This window comes from Buceros rhinoceros, unplaced genomic scaffold, assembly GCF_000710305.1.
Source record: "Buceros rhinoceros silvestris isolate BGI_N320 unplaced genomic scaffold, ASM71030v1 scaffold19115, whole genome shotgun sequence".
NCBI lineage: Eukaryota > Metazoa > Chordata > Aves > Bucerotiformes > Bucerotidae > Buceros > Buceros rhinoceros.
The window spans coordinates 30,894-43,395 of NW_010413745.1; the positions used below are offsets into that span (position 1 = coordinate 30,894).

Below are 12,502 nucleotides of genomic sequence, written 5' to 3' on the forward strand. Positions count from 1 at the left end.
GCCTGCTGGCATCCAAATGGAGACCATAATGAATCAAGAGGTTAGCAAGGTTGACCAGAGGGATGTCCTGGTACTGGTGTGGAGCCAAAGTAAATGCTTTTTGCAGACAGGTGATGGCAAAGGTGCTGTTCCCAACTGCACGCCAGTACAACCCAGCTTCATTGAGCACAAGCCATAGAGGATCTTCTGGCTACAGGAGAGTCAGGGAAAACGATGAAAGCGTCCACAAAGAGGAGTCTGAGAAGACAGAACTGCCTGCTCTTTGGTGAGGAACAACCAACCACCCTCACCTTTCACACTGCCTAACTGGACAGAAAACCCACGGTGCTGTGACTGCTAGCAGATTATTCAGTCTGCTCTGTGCAAACTGACACCATTTCCAGTCTGAACTGTCACTGAGCAGCAGCTGTTGCTTACACTCCACTCGTACGAGATACACAAGTAGAAGGTACTTACATCCTGACCACAAAACCCCTTAAAATGTATACAAGTCGTAACGGTTAGCTGGCTTCAGGAAGCAGTATCCGTGACCCCTTCAGAGTCTTACAATACAGATCTATGGAGAAACGTTACAACGTGAAGGTCGGGCAGCTTTTAAATTGCAGTCAGATGGGCTTCCAGGTCCTACCCCCAACACCAAGACTTCCTGTCATTTTAGGGTTTCAGAGTTATTTTTTCTTAGTTACCTATTCGTCCTACAAAAGTTGACAAGTGATGCATGTTCAATAGGTTTAAAGGCTATTAAATAGCCAACAAGAAGTGAGGGCTGGTGGAAGGATGGAGGAAGTGTCAAATACACCTTGAATGTCCCCTCCTCCTCTTTCACCTATACCAGCAAAACTAAACACTCATCCTAAACAAACAGCAAAACTGTAAAATACTGTCGGAGCAGTCTGAAGTGGTTTAGAAACACTTACAGTCTCGTTTGTAAACTCTCCCACACTCTGTTGCCCAATTCTACGATGAGTTAAAGTACAAAAACAACAACCCAAATTAACATCCGATCCCACCTACGCGCCCAAAGCCCACAGGCAGGCGTGAGCAGGAAAGGTGCAGCTAGGACTAAAGGAGCAGGACAGACAAGGACCTTCACAGGAGTATTCTGCTAACACACCACCACTGGCACCGCAGCACTACGGTCTTGGGAAAGCTCACTGGTACAAAGACTTTCCTCCCAGGAGAGTTCTACCTGAGGTTCAAGATGAACTGGAAGGTATCAGCTTATACCTTACCTCTTTCTGCAGAGTACCTGACATACTCCGAATTGTAAGAGTATTTATCACCCCCGTTTTGCAATGTGCGTATGTAACATTACTCGCATGTTACTCACGCCAAACTCCTTGCTGAATTACACTCCGTAACCCGGTCTCAACAACCTCTCTTCAACTAAATCCACAGCAAGTTACTAACACTTCGTCTTGCCCAAAGCAAAGGTACCAACTGCGGCACTCCTGCTCTAAAGGTCATCAGCAGACAGGCACAACAACAGTGTTCTTACACCAGCGTCTAAACAACTGAGAGGTTCCCACTTCAGCATGAAGGCAACAGAATTCTGCAGCTAAACCCCAAATACCTCTGCCCTTCAATGGTGAGACACTAGACATGTACAGGGCTGTGCTGAACGGCACAATAATCGGCTCCTACTGTTAATTTTTCTTCTGGGTAAGACAGCTGCACTGGTAAAGGGTCCTGATTTCAGACTAAACCAAACACACACGTACACTGCCTTTATACAACTTCTACGTTACTTTGACAAATATCAGCTCGGCGTGTCAAAGAGAGTCAACCTCTACCTCAAGGCTTCCTGCCATTCGCCTTGCGATGACTCTCAGAGGCCCCACGCAGGATGGGGGTGGCACTCAGCAGCGTGTCAGCCAGCTGCACAGGGTGCTCGTTATCCTGACAGGAGACTGACAGAGGGTTGGTGTCTTTGGAGGGAGGTGGGGCGAAGGCAGAGCAGTGGGGAGGAGGAGGAGGAAGAGCAAAAGGCAGGCATGTAGGGAGCGGTGAAAGATGGAGGCAGTGTTCCAAGCTATTTCTTTTGGTTAAGCAAAGACTGCCAGAGTTGGCTGATATACGGCTGCTCCGCGTCCTGCACCACAACACGGAACCGCAGGGAAGCCCACACCACCACAACTGAGGGGATGCTTCTCTGTATGTCTGCGCTTAACTTTAAATCCATGTTGACAAGGTAGTTTCATCTCGGTTACAGGCAGCAAATAAGCTTATTTCGTGCAGGTCACTGACTTCTGAAGAAGTGTAGAAACAAGCATCCAACAAGAACTGCTGAATTCACCTCATGCTACAGTTTTTCACATACCTTTTTCATGGCATGATCTAGAAACGCTCCAATCTTCACCTGCGTAATTGTCTGATTGTTGATACGAGAATGCAAAACCTGGACGAGAAAGGTTTTAATTCTTTTTAAACTACTGAACAAATCTTACAGTTTTTATCTATATGGGTCACGCAAGTCTCCCCGTTAATACAGGGGAAAAAAAGAAAAATTGTTCCAAACAGACGATGTGAACATGTAACGATTAAAGCAGCCAATCTCCAGAGAGCTGTATGAGGGACTAAGCTCAGCCTAAATCAGAACACACTAGTTACTGGAAACCCGAAGAAGAGGAATCATGTGACTGTTAGAAGCTGAAAAGCAAGCAGTCATTTCTAAGAGCAAATTAAATTTCCTATTCTGTGTGCTTTTGCTCAGCGTTTGGAAGAAGTCAGACAACACATCTTATGCTGAGTGACAAGTTCTCCCTTTGCCAGCCCTGTAAAAAAGCACTTGCTCCCTTCCCTTTTCTGGAAGCACTGCTTGGCTTGTGATATCAAGTAATACTTTAAATATCAGAATCTTTCATGTTCTGAGTAAGATTTTTAGGGCAATGAAGAGAAGAACTTTGAAACAGAAGAGAACCAATGAGAAAATGTCTCTTACTTGTCTTGCTTGATCGTCAGGCATCTTGAATTTCAGATCCAGATTAGTCTCCAGCTCCCTGACCAGCATGTTCAGAGTTTCATTGTTACGAGCATCGGTAATGGCAGAACAGTCTGGTGCCTGGCCTTCTTCGAGCCCGACAGTGTCTCTGGGGCCACTCAGGATGGGCTGGACTCTAGCAATGACAAGAACCAAGATGAGTTAATAGCACGTGCTGCATGTCACTGATGGGTAAATACATGACTCAGCTCCATATCGACTGAGGAGCCTCGTACTGCCCACGGCCATGAGACAGAAGCTGCAACCCAGAAGAGCTTGAGGACCACCTGTCCCTTGAAAAGTTATTAATAAGGTCTTTACTCCCACTTTTAACAGCACAGAATACCTGTAAATAATGGGTAATGCAGCAGAGATAAGACACAGAGGTTCTCATACGGGCTAATAAGGACTGTATGAAGTTCAGGACTAAATAGGTAAAAGAAAAAGAAAATGCTGCAGTTTTTTAAACTGAAGTTCAATTTCAAGTGAGAGGCAGCCAAATTATTTGGGAAGAACATTCTAAGTTGAATACAGTTTTGTTTTTTTGCAAAGGAAGCTTCAGGATGTTCGTGGATGGGAACCGTTGCTTCAGCACAAGCTCGACACTAGAATCACACTGACTGGGAGAAGAGAGTTGTCTTCTGTTGCTGTTAGAATGGTGAGTGAGGATATGATGAAACCGCACTGAACATTTATTTCATCCCGTGTAACAACAAATAGCACTGACTGTTCCACAGCTAAGCCTGTCTTCTACCTCTGTCTCAAAGGAAGGAGCCAGGGCTTTCCACTCCTAATCCTTTTTTAGTATTTTCTGGTCTTCACAATCTTCTATCCTCATAACTAAAGCTAAGAGGTGTATGCAACGTACAACGGTTAGTTGTAGTTACTCAATAGATACTCACCTCATTCTCTCTCAAGGTCTTTATTTAAAAAACATATTCTACAAGACATTCAGACTGATGCTTAAATCCTCTTCTTTTCATAATACTGTACATGTGTCATGTATTCACCTTGTACTAACAGTCACCATGAATTTGGATCTGACCGTCACAGCAAAGAGCACAATACAGACCACCCTGCTCCTGTGGAACGGCCAGAGAAAGAGGTCCGAGCACACCCGAGCTGCTGATCACTGACTGCAGCCATCTCCTCCAGAAAGAAAACCCTCACCAAGACATTAGCGTGAAAATGTACAAACAGGGAAGCAAGAAAGAAAAAAAAAAAAAAAAAAAAAATCAACACTTGCCTGAATCCCCTATTTTCTGGAGGCAGAAAGTAAGTTGGCAGTTCTTCTGGATCAGGAATTTTGGGGAAAGATTTCATGCACTCCGAGCGCTGAGGCCAAAGAATATGCTGTTTGTCCTACAGGGAAAAGGAATTAGTTTTGATCATTTTCTCAGCATTTTCAATATTCAAACAAGCCAATAAGAACACAAGGATAGTCTAGAGGATGAAAAAGAGCAGACAGCTTTAGAACTAGTGTTTCCCCATCTTTGCTGGGATACCAGCAGTTTGTTTCTATCTTTACTCAGCTTAATTTGCGGCAGACGTTTACAAAGGTAGCTGAGAACTACCCCTCCTGCCCTGCAGCAGAGTTTCCAGTGGGGGGGAACCGGTAAGGAGACACTGCAGAGATGCTCATACGTTGAAGAAATTCAGCAGGCCACGTTCTCCTGCCACACATCACAACTGTGTCCCCAGTGCTAAGAAGTTTCACGTGAACAAGGACGAGCTTCGCTCTTTCCCAGCGCCTCTTTGGCAGGCCAAAGCTTCTCCTCTTCACTCACTCTGTTGGCTTCTACGCTCCACACCGAAACGATCGAACGAGCCACAGGGGAAGACTGCAAGGGCTGGCTGTGGTCGCTTTGGTTTGCGTGAAGATCCAGTCGCACAGAGGTCATACGGGAAGTGGAAGAGTCTTCACCAAACTAGAAACAACACAAACCCAGTATTTCACAAAGAGACGAGACTGCCTGCGTTTCTGCACATGGTTTTCCCCATCATTTATGTAGTTAAGCCTCACTGATGAGCTGGAATTTGGGTAGCAAGACAAAAGAAATGGAAATCTAAGCCTCTTGATCCACTCACACCATGGAAAAGTATATTCCTGTTGTAAGTCAACGGTGAAAACGCAAGTGCAAATCGGCAACAAAAGAATGCTAAAAGGTACCAAGCCAACACTTCTAATAGACCACAAACAAAATCTACTGTTCCAGACTGCGGAGCTCTAGTTCAAGTCAGAGTCACCAAAACTCATGGCTTACAAAACCATCTTGATAATCTGGATTTGTAATTATTACGATAGGAAGAACATCCAAGAAGAAAACAGCATAATTAAAAATAATGATTCCTGTTTCTTGAACTGGCTAAGGGGAAACTCCAGAACACATTCCACACTGCAAGAGCCGTGTTTCTCTCTGGTTGTCACACAGCAGCAGTGCTGCTTGGGCGGCTGTCGGTCTGCATTTTCTGGGTTAGCACACAGCTCCCTCCATCACAGTGTTCCTGGATCCGATTTCCCCAGTGCGTCTGACTCGGGGACGCTCTCTAATTCAAGACACATGACCAGCAAATGCTCACAAAACCGGGCTAACACCTTATTTCTGGGCTGCCAAAGCACTCACTCGATTCAAGGCCACTGAGCTCTGCTCTTCCATTGGTTAATGGCTCATGGCAGCTCTGTGCTCCTGACAGGAAAGAGGATTGAACTGGGAAGAGCGCATCAAAGTGGTGTGGCTCAAGTCATGTGGCAGTGTAATAAACGGAACTAGGACCCATTTTAAGGCTGTAGAGACAAGTGGTTGATACAGTATTATTTTAAGCACGCTTCCAAGCTGTTATGTTAAAATTTTCTTTCCACTACAGAATAATTCTGGTTCCATAGACCACAGGTACATTAGAAAACCAATGGTTTAAAACCTTTGCCTCTTCATGAACATCAGCTGCCTAATGCTTTTTCCTGTCCTCCCTGAAGGAAAGCAAATTGGAAAATTAAATGTGTTATGCTCCTGCTAATGGGCCTGAAACGTGGTGTATTTATGTAAGAGAAAGCTGTAATTCCCCAAGTGAGGAGTCTGCTTCTTCCTAGAAAGAAATACCCGGTTGAAAAAGCAAAGGAGTCAATATAGAAGGGGCTGGTAACTCACAGGAAATTAAGACTTTGGACTACAGTAAAGGTTTTCAAACGAAATAATTCCCATAGTTCTCTTTTCTCAGTAAAACAAAGTCTTAGACAGCAAACCCTCTAAATTTCTGTAACCCACAGTCGATCTCAGCTTGCATTAGTAGCACAAGAAGCTAGCAGTGAATACTTGACACTCTGGAGAAGAGACTAAATGATTTCTCACAGTAATTCTCACACCCAAAATGTCCCTGCTTCGTCAAGCCTCCAAAAAAGGGAATTATTTTACTAAAGCAAATGGGATGCAACTTAAAGCAGTGATATTGATTCCCAGACAAACCTGAACGTATTCCACATTCTCAAAAATGTCTCCGCGGTGGTAACGGACGGGCTGGTCCCACTGGCAGTGCAGGCTGTGCTGCTGGTTGCCCAGTCGACAAATCTGATGGTTCCCTGCAAAGCACAAGACATTTTCTGAGGAGACAAACCCAGCACACAGTCAACCGCGCCGCCCCAAGCCGGTCAATCCTTTTTATGCATTTCATCAGCACAGAGCAAACTCCATCTTTGAAAGAAAAGAACCCACTCATTTTGCGATCCCTTGTTCTAATAGCAAACCACAACAGCCACTCAGGGCCACCTTAACACCTGCAGAAGTTCTGTCCTGACGTTAACGTGATTATGGGCAATTCTTCATTGCTAGAATGAGGGAGAAGTCTTAAAAAGTTGTACCTAATTGAGCTTCTTTTGCCATCTGTGTCTCGTGAATGATGTTCCTCAAGATTTGCTCCTCCTGGATAAGCTTGTACTTGTCTAAAACATCTTGTTGCCGAAGGTAATGGTCATGCTGCTTCTGATACTCCTTCAATTCATTTAATGTTCGCTGAAGCGATCTTGAAAATTCAACAGCAGAGAAGATTTACTTTGAATGCTTTTTAAAGTATCAGCTTTTCCCACAGGGCTGCACATTTTCAACTCTGGTTTTCTTAGCGTATTCTTATGAATAATTTTCTTGCATGGTCAAATAAATACAGAAAGTTGAAAACCATTATTCTATTTGAAATGTAAATCACTGCTGCTGCAAAGCAGTAGCAGTGAGACTGTAGGAACTGCCACTAGGATGCTCCTTTAGTTACCTGTGCTGGGCTTCCAACTTCTGCTCCAGTTTTTGCTGGCACAGGACAGCGTGTTTCCTTTTCACAGCTTGCTCAAAGCCTGGCTTGGCCTGCAGAGCATGATCGTAACAGAGGACTGAGTGGTTGTACTCCCCAAGCATCTGAAGAATGACCGGAAGAGAGAGAATTAGCCAGTGTTCTGTAATATTTTATCAAAAATACCCCATTTTTAAAGAAGTCATTAACTCAAATCTTAATTTGCAGTAACAAGTAGTCTGTCATTTCTGAAACTCAAGCCACTGTATCTGCTAAAGAAATGCTGCAGAGGAACGTCCCTGGCATTTATGTCCCAGTGCAGATTAAGAACTTCTGCTGACAGACAGACTTTTGGATGAAAATATCTTGACAGAATCTTAATCATTAAGTGTGAAATGCATGTGGAACACAAGACAGGCTGTGAAGAGTAAAGCATTACAAGGCAGGCCAGAAAGAGGAAACAATATGCAGTTTTCTACTGATCTTGGACAATAAAGATAGTATTTACCGCGTATATGTTTCCCAAAGTGTAATAGCTGGTAAAGAAGTCACTGTAATCCAGAGCTGCGTGGACCACTATGGCTGCATCTGCCGAGAAGTGAGCCCGGTGCAGGATATTTGCCAAATTTACCAGTGCAATGTCTTTATTTTGCCTAAAAGGAGAAAAGAAAATGAAAAGCAAAAAAAAGGAAAAAGCAGATATGAAAGAAGATCAGAGTGTGTAAGAAACACACGTGAGGAGACAGTCACACGCCAGTCACGTATTAAATGTGTAATTTGGTAGAAGAATGTCTAAACTCTGTGCCATACAAGGCGTTATCTACAAAGACTAAGGCAAGGAACATGGATTATTTCTCAGGAGACAGCTTCGGAAACCAATGCCTGTTCACTCATTAGGACAACTCGAAAAGTAATCCGGAAAGAAACCTCCGGCAGCACTTCTTACCTTGAAGAAAAATGAAGGGCACGCATGGCACATTCTACGACTTGGTACGGCTCGTTCTTTATTCGCCAGTAGAAAGAAGCCATGTTATAGAGTACCCAGGAAGAGGAGTTCTGCAGGAAAGAGAAACTCGCGCTGTGCTCACTAGTAAGACATGAACCAAAAGGTTAATCAGGGCTTTAGTAACTCTGGGATGGAAAGCGGAGCACCAAACTTGCACTAAGCTACCCTCTCTCTCCAGAAAGATGCCCTCTGGCAATAGTTGTGAATGCTCAGGAAGAAAGAACTGGCACATAAACATATAAAAGAAGCAGAATTTCTGCCTTTCAGACAGGTAAAAACTCAAAGGGAGGCGAAAGTGAAGTGACTGCATTTAGGCATCAGCAGCTTTGCGGTAGCTGTCTGTTTGCTGGCCTGGCTGATGCCCTCTCCTGCAGAAGAGGCATGCAGTCTGCCTGTTGTGACTGAAATGAAAACCAAAACCACACATGCAAAACCAGAACCGGACCCGACAGCACGGACCAGCCATACCGAACCTCGTGAGACCTTCCCAGTGCTCTGTTTGTGTGCGCAGCGAGATTACAGTCTCGTACCTTCATGAGCCCGTCATAAATGCGGTGACCTATTTCCTCTATACTTCTTCCCAGCCGCCGTGATAAATATGTGAAGATTGGATCTTCTTTCGGTAACAAGGGTGCGGAAAGATTCACTCTTTCTTGGACGCCCTAAGATAAAAAGGGAATACAGGTATTTGCTGACACTTCAACTGAAAGTAGAGACATAGACACAAAATTCACTGCTTACATGCCCATCATCCTTTTGTATCGAGATCTTGGGGGCCTGGCAGGACAATGTCACCTTTGACAGATAAATAATATAAATTGTTGCAGATAGGCAAACACCAGAAGCAGCCAAAAGGAGCTTTGCTTGTAAATCCTAGAGGAGAAATAATCATTTCTGGCAGCTCCTGATTTCATTAATGAGCACTGAAGGCCTCAACTCATGCCGTCAGGTTACACTTGTGAAAACATCCCTACATCTCTTCTCCTATTCCTTCCTTCCCTAATAGCAAATGCTCTCCTTTCAAAAGCACATGCAGACCCAGGAACACAGCTGAAACAGCTTCAGGTCCTCTTTTGTCCATACGAAAATCCTTGTTTCTAGATTAAAAGTTACTTTAAAGACTTGTATTAAAATAAGTACAAGATATAAGCACCAAAGCTGCGTCTGCATTAGAAAATCTGCTCCTGTAATACTGCTGACAAAAGCAGATTCTGCACCACACTTTCACTGGAACCTTTCTGGAGCAGATCTGCTTTGTACTAGAGAAGAACAATTCTCTCGTCCCCGGAGTTAGGGCTTGGCAGTCAGACCCCAGAGACAGTCAAGGGTGTCTACTAGAGTTACTCACGGGCCTGCAAATGATTTTCTGACCCAGAACCTGTAGTGACCCTCCAATTCTCAACTGAAACAATTCACAAGTTCGAAGCGTTTCCAATGACAGTTACCATTTTACTAATGGAATGCGTGTTATGAAAAAACCCCCTCCGTTTCCCTAAAAACGCCCTCTAAGATCAGCCAGACAATAACAAACAAGAAACAAAGTCTGTATAGCTGATGGAACTGCCCTCCTGTGAGCAGGTACTTCCATCAGGGGCACGTTTGTGTTTTAAAAAAGGCCAAAGGAACACATTTGCATTCATTTCCTTACCCGTAAGTGCTGGAAAGCATGAATACTGTATGGAAGATCAAGAACTTTCGTACAGTCTGGCTGCTGCAGGTCTGGAGGCACAGGCGACTTTGTGTCTATATAGTCTTCAGGGCTGAGAACATAACACAACAGCAGACTCCAGATTAAAACACCACTAACGCTCACAAGAGACAGTGCTGGACTTGACAGACTGAATTCCGACTGAGGCATGACAAAACTCCGGTGTTTGAGCATGGCAGACTGTTTCTGAGGGCTTCCCAGATTTTGCTTGTATCAGGATGTCATGGCTATAAGATAAAGTAAATAAATTTCTGTCTGCTTCAGAGAAAACATCAACAACTGGACAGCCTCCAAACGGTATCGGCACCGACCTAGCGCATCGCCACTGTGATTAATGAGCTACCTGCCAGGCAACGGCTCTTCAGCGGAAACCAACCAACCCCAAGGATTAGCGAGAAGGAATCTGAGGGTACAATTAATCTTCTCTCACTTCAAGAGCTCATCTGATAATGCTAAAAAATACAACCACAGAAACAAACCGGTCAGCCCTGGAGATGAACTACCAGTGAAGCTGAATGTCACGCCTGCTGTCCACACCACCTTCATTTGCTAAATGAAACATGACCAGAAGGTTCAATGGTTTGGTAATCACCAGAATTTCCTTCAAATTTAGGCCAAGACAGTTCCCACTACAACAAGTGTTATCTAGCCCAAAACATCCAGAGAACACTCCAGCAAATTGCACCTCCTCCTACGTGATGCACTTCAGTTTAATTCACACAGGTCTTGTCACCCCAGTACAGAGTTACAGTGGTGGGAGGGACTGGGAGCCCTGGGACAGAACGCAGACGCTCCAGGGTAAGGGCTGCCATGGACAGCATCTGTGTCGAACCCTCTTGCAGTTAGCGCCAGAGGTGGGTGCAATTCTAGCCCACACTAACACGAAATAAAACAACTGTCATCTAGAGAAAGGCAGTGACAGACTTTTTTCATTTGGAGGTTTTGTTGATTTCTTTTCATTCAGTAAAATTTTTATAATATAAAGCATCACATTACCGGATGTCTTTGCTCTCTAAGGTGATGTATGTGCCATCATACAGATCTAGGTCCCCCAAGGGCACCTTCGCTTTAATGCAGTCCGGATCCTCTTTATTGTGCCTCTGTTCCAGCCCTGTGTCTCTGTCCTCATTTTCCTCTATATGAATCTTCTGAGCAACTAACTGCTTCTGTAGGAATAAAAAAAAAGAAACAAAAGAATGTATACTGATGAAAGTCCAACTCTTCCCTTAAAACAAAGTCCATTTGAAGAAAAATCTACTCCACTCTCTTCAAGTGTTGGGAATATTTCCCTATATGACACCTGTAGGACATTTTTTGATAATATTATGATTACATAAATATTTTCCTTAGAGGTAATGTGACTTAACAAGCCCTTATTTCCCCTGCTGTCCCTGAGCAGAGGGCTAACAGCATGCCAAAATCATGGGAGGCCACTCGGAGAAAAACCAGAGCTGGCACAAGAGAAAGGGGCACATGGCCAGAAGGAAGGTGGTGAGCTCGTCCAGCCCACAGTACCTTCAAATTTTAAGTTACCAGCTTGAAGTTCATTAAAGCCATTTTCAGAAGGGTGTTCTCGGACCCTTTTTCAATAATAAATGTGGTTGAAGTAAAACAGAGGTGACCTGCTCTGTGTTCTTCTGGAATCTAGTAGACGGCCACAGAATCCAGTACCTAAATGACTGTGCTTCAGACTGACAGGATTTACAGATACCAACAGGGAATGACGCAACTGGGGACAACGACAACCAGCTGAGCAAACGTGGTACACAAAGTTCCTGAGACGTGAGGAATTCTTCATCCTTCCACTGGAACAGAATGATGTCAGTAATGCACTCTGATCCCCACCTACATCCATCCCTAAAAAGCCTGTGAAAAAACCTCATCTGTAGTTTCAGCAATTAGTCAGTACTTCGCGCTGTGGTTTACCTCCAGTTCTTTGAGGTAGTTAACTGTTGTTTCTTGTCTCATTAGTATTACCAAATCATGTGGGTTCCTCAAGTTCATTGGTGAATCCACCTGCAAGACATTGCAACAGTCCACCATGTAATTGGAGCAATTTTAAAAGAGAGGAAGTTATGTTCATCCAACTAGTTTGTCTGTTTGGAGGTTTTCTGGCCACTCAGCATCCATAGTACATCCAGACCTTAAACGTGTACCTCACACCACATGGCTATTTGAGTTCAACTCAGGCTTACATTTTACACCTACTCCAGTTTATTCAGGCACACAAATTCTAAGCATGAGGCAAGTTCATTTCTCCCAACCAACATTCCTCAGAGCATCTACTGTGAAATACCAGACACCTCACATGGCAACCGCAAACCCCTCTCTCCATTTAGAGCTTTACAATTCCTCCACCATGTCCCTCAACAGGCATAAAGAATGCAGCCTCAAGTCAACTCCTCCGTGAAACTAATGGAACGGTGCGATACCAGTTCCCTGCGTGTCAGCTCGGGTGCCCACCGGGCTCTCTTGTGAGCTAACCCAAACTTTGCAGTTGAACAGGATGTGACACCCACTGGTTCCTTCGTCTGAA

The 12,502-nt window shown here is 44.3% G+C and overlaps 1 protein-coding gene across 1 annotated transcript in view; it reads right to left on the minus strand.

Moving 5' to 3' along the window:
- The window catches only part of TTC17 (tetratricopeptide repeat domain 17), a 36,122-nt gene extending 24,146 nt beyond the window's left edge, over positions 1-11,976 (minus strand). Inside the window, exons 1-14 of the mRNA XM_010136879.1 lie at positions 11,893-11,976; positions 10,963-11,132; positions 9,907-10,018; positions 8,789-8,920; positions 8,199-8,308; positions 7,761-7,905; positions 7,238-7,377; positions 6,834-6,994; positions 6,442-6,554; positions 4,768-4,908; positions 4,227-4,342; positions 2,942-3,116; positions 2,321-2,398; positions 5-190 (exon numbers count right to left, since the gene is read on the minus strand). Coding sequence (XP_010135181.1) covers positions 5-190; positions 2,321-2,398; positions 2,942-3,116; positions 4,227-4,342; positions 4,768-4,908; positions 6,442-6,554; positions 6,834-6,994; positions 7,238-7,377; positions 7,761-7,905; positions 8,199-8,308; positions 8,789-8,920; positions 9,907-10,018; positions 10,963-11,132; positions 11,893-11,970 — 1,857 coding nt within the window. The 5' untranslated portion in view covers positions 11,971-11,976. The remainder of the gene's footprint in view (positions 1-4; positions 191-2,320; positions 2,399-2,941; positions 3,117-4,226; positions 4,343-4,767; positions 4,909-6,441; positions 6,555-6,833; positions 6,995-7,237; positions 7,378-7,760; positions 7,906-8,198; positions 8,309-8,788; positions 8,921-9,906; positions 10,019-10,962; positions 11,133-11,892) is intronic.
- Between the last annotated feature and the right edge of the window lie 526 nt (positions 11,977-12,502).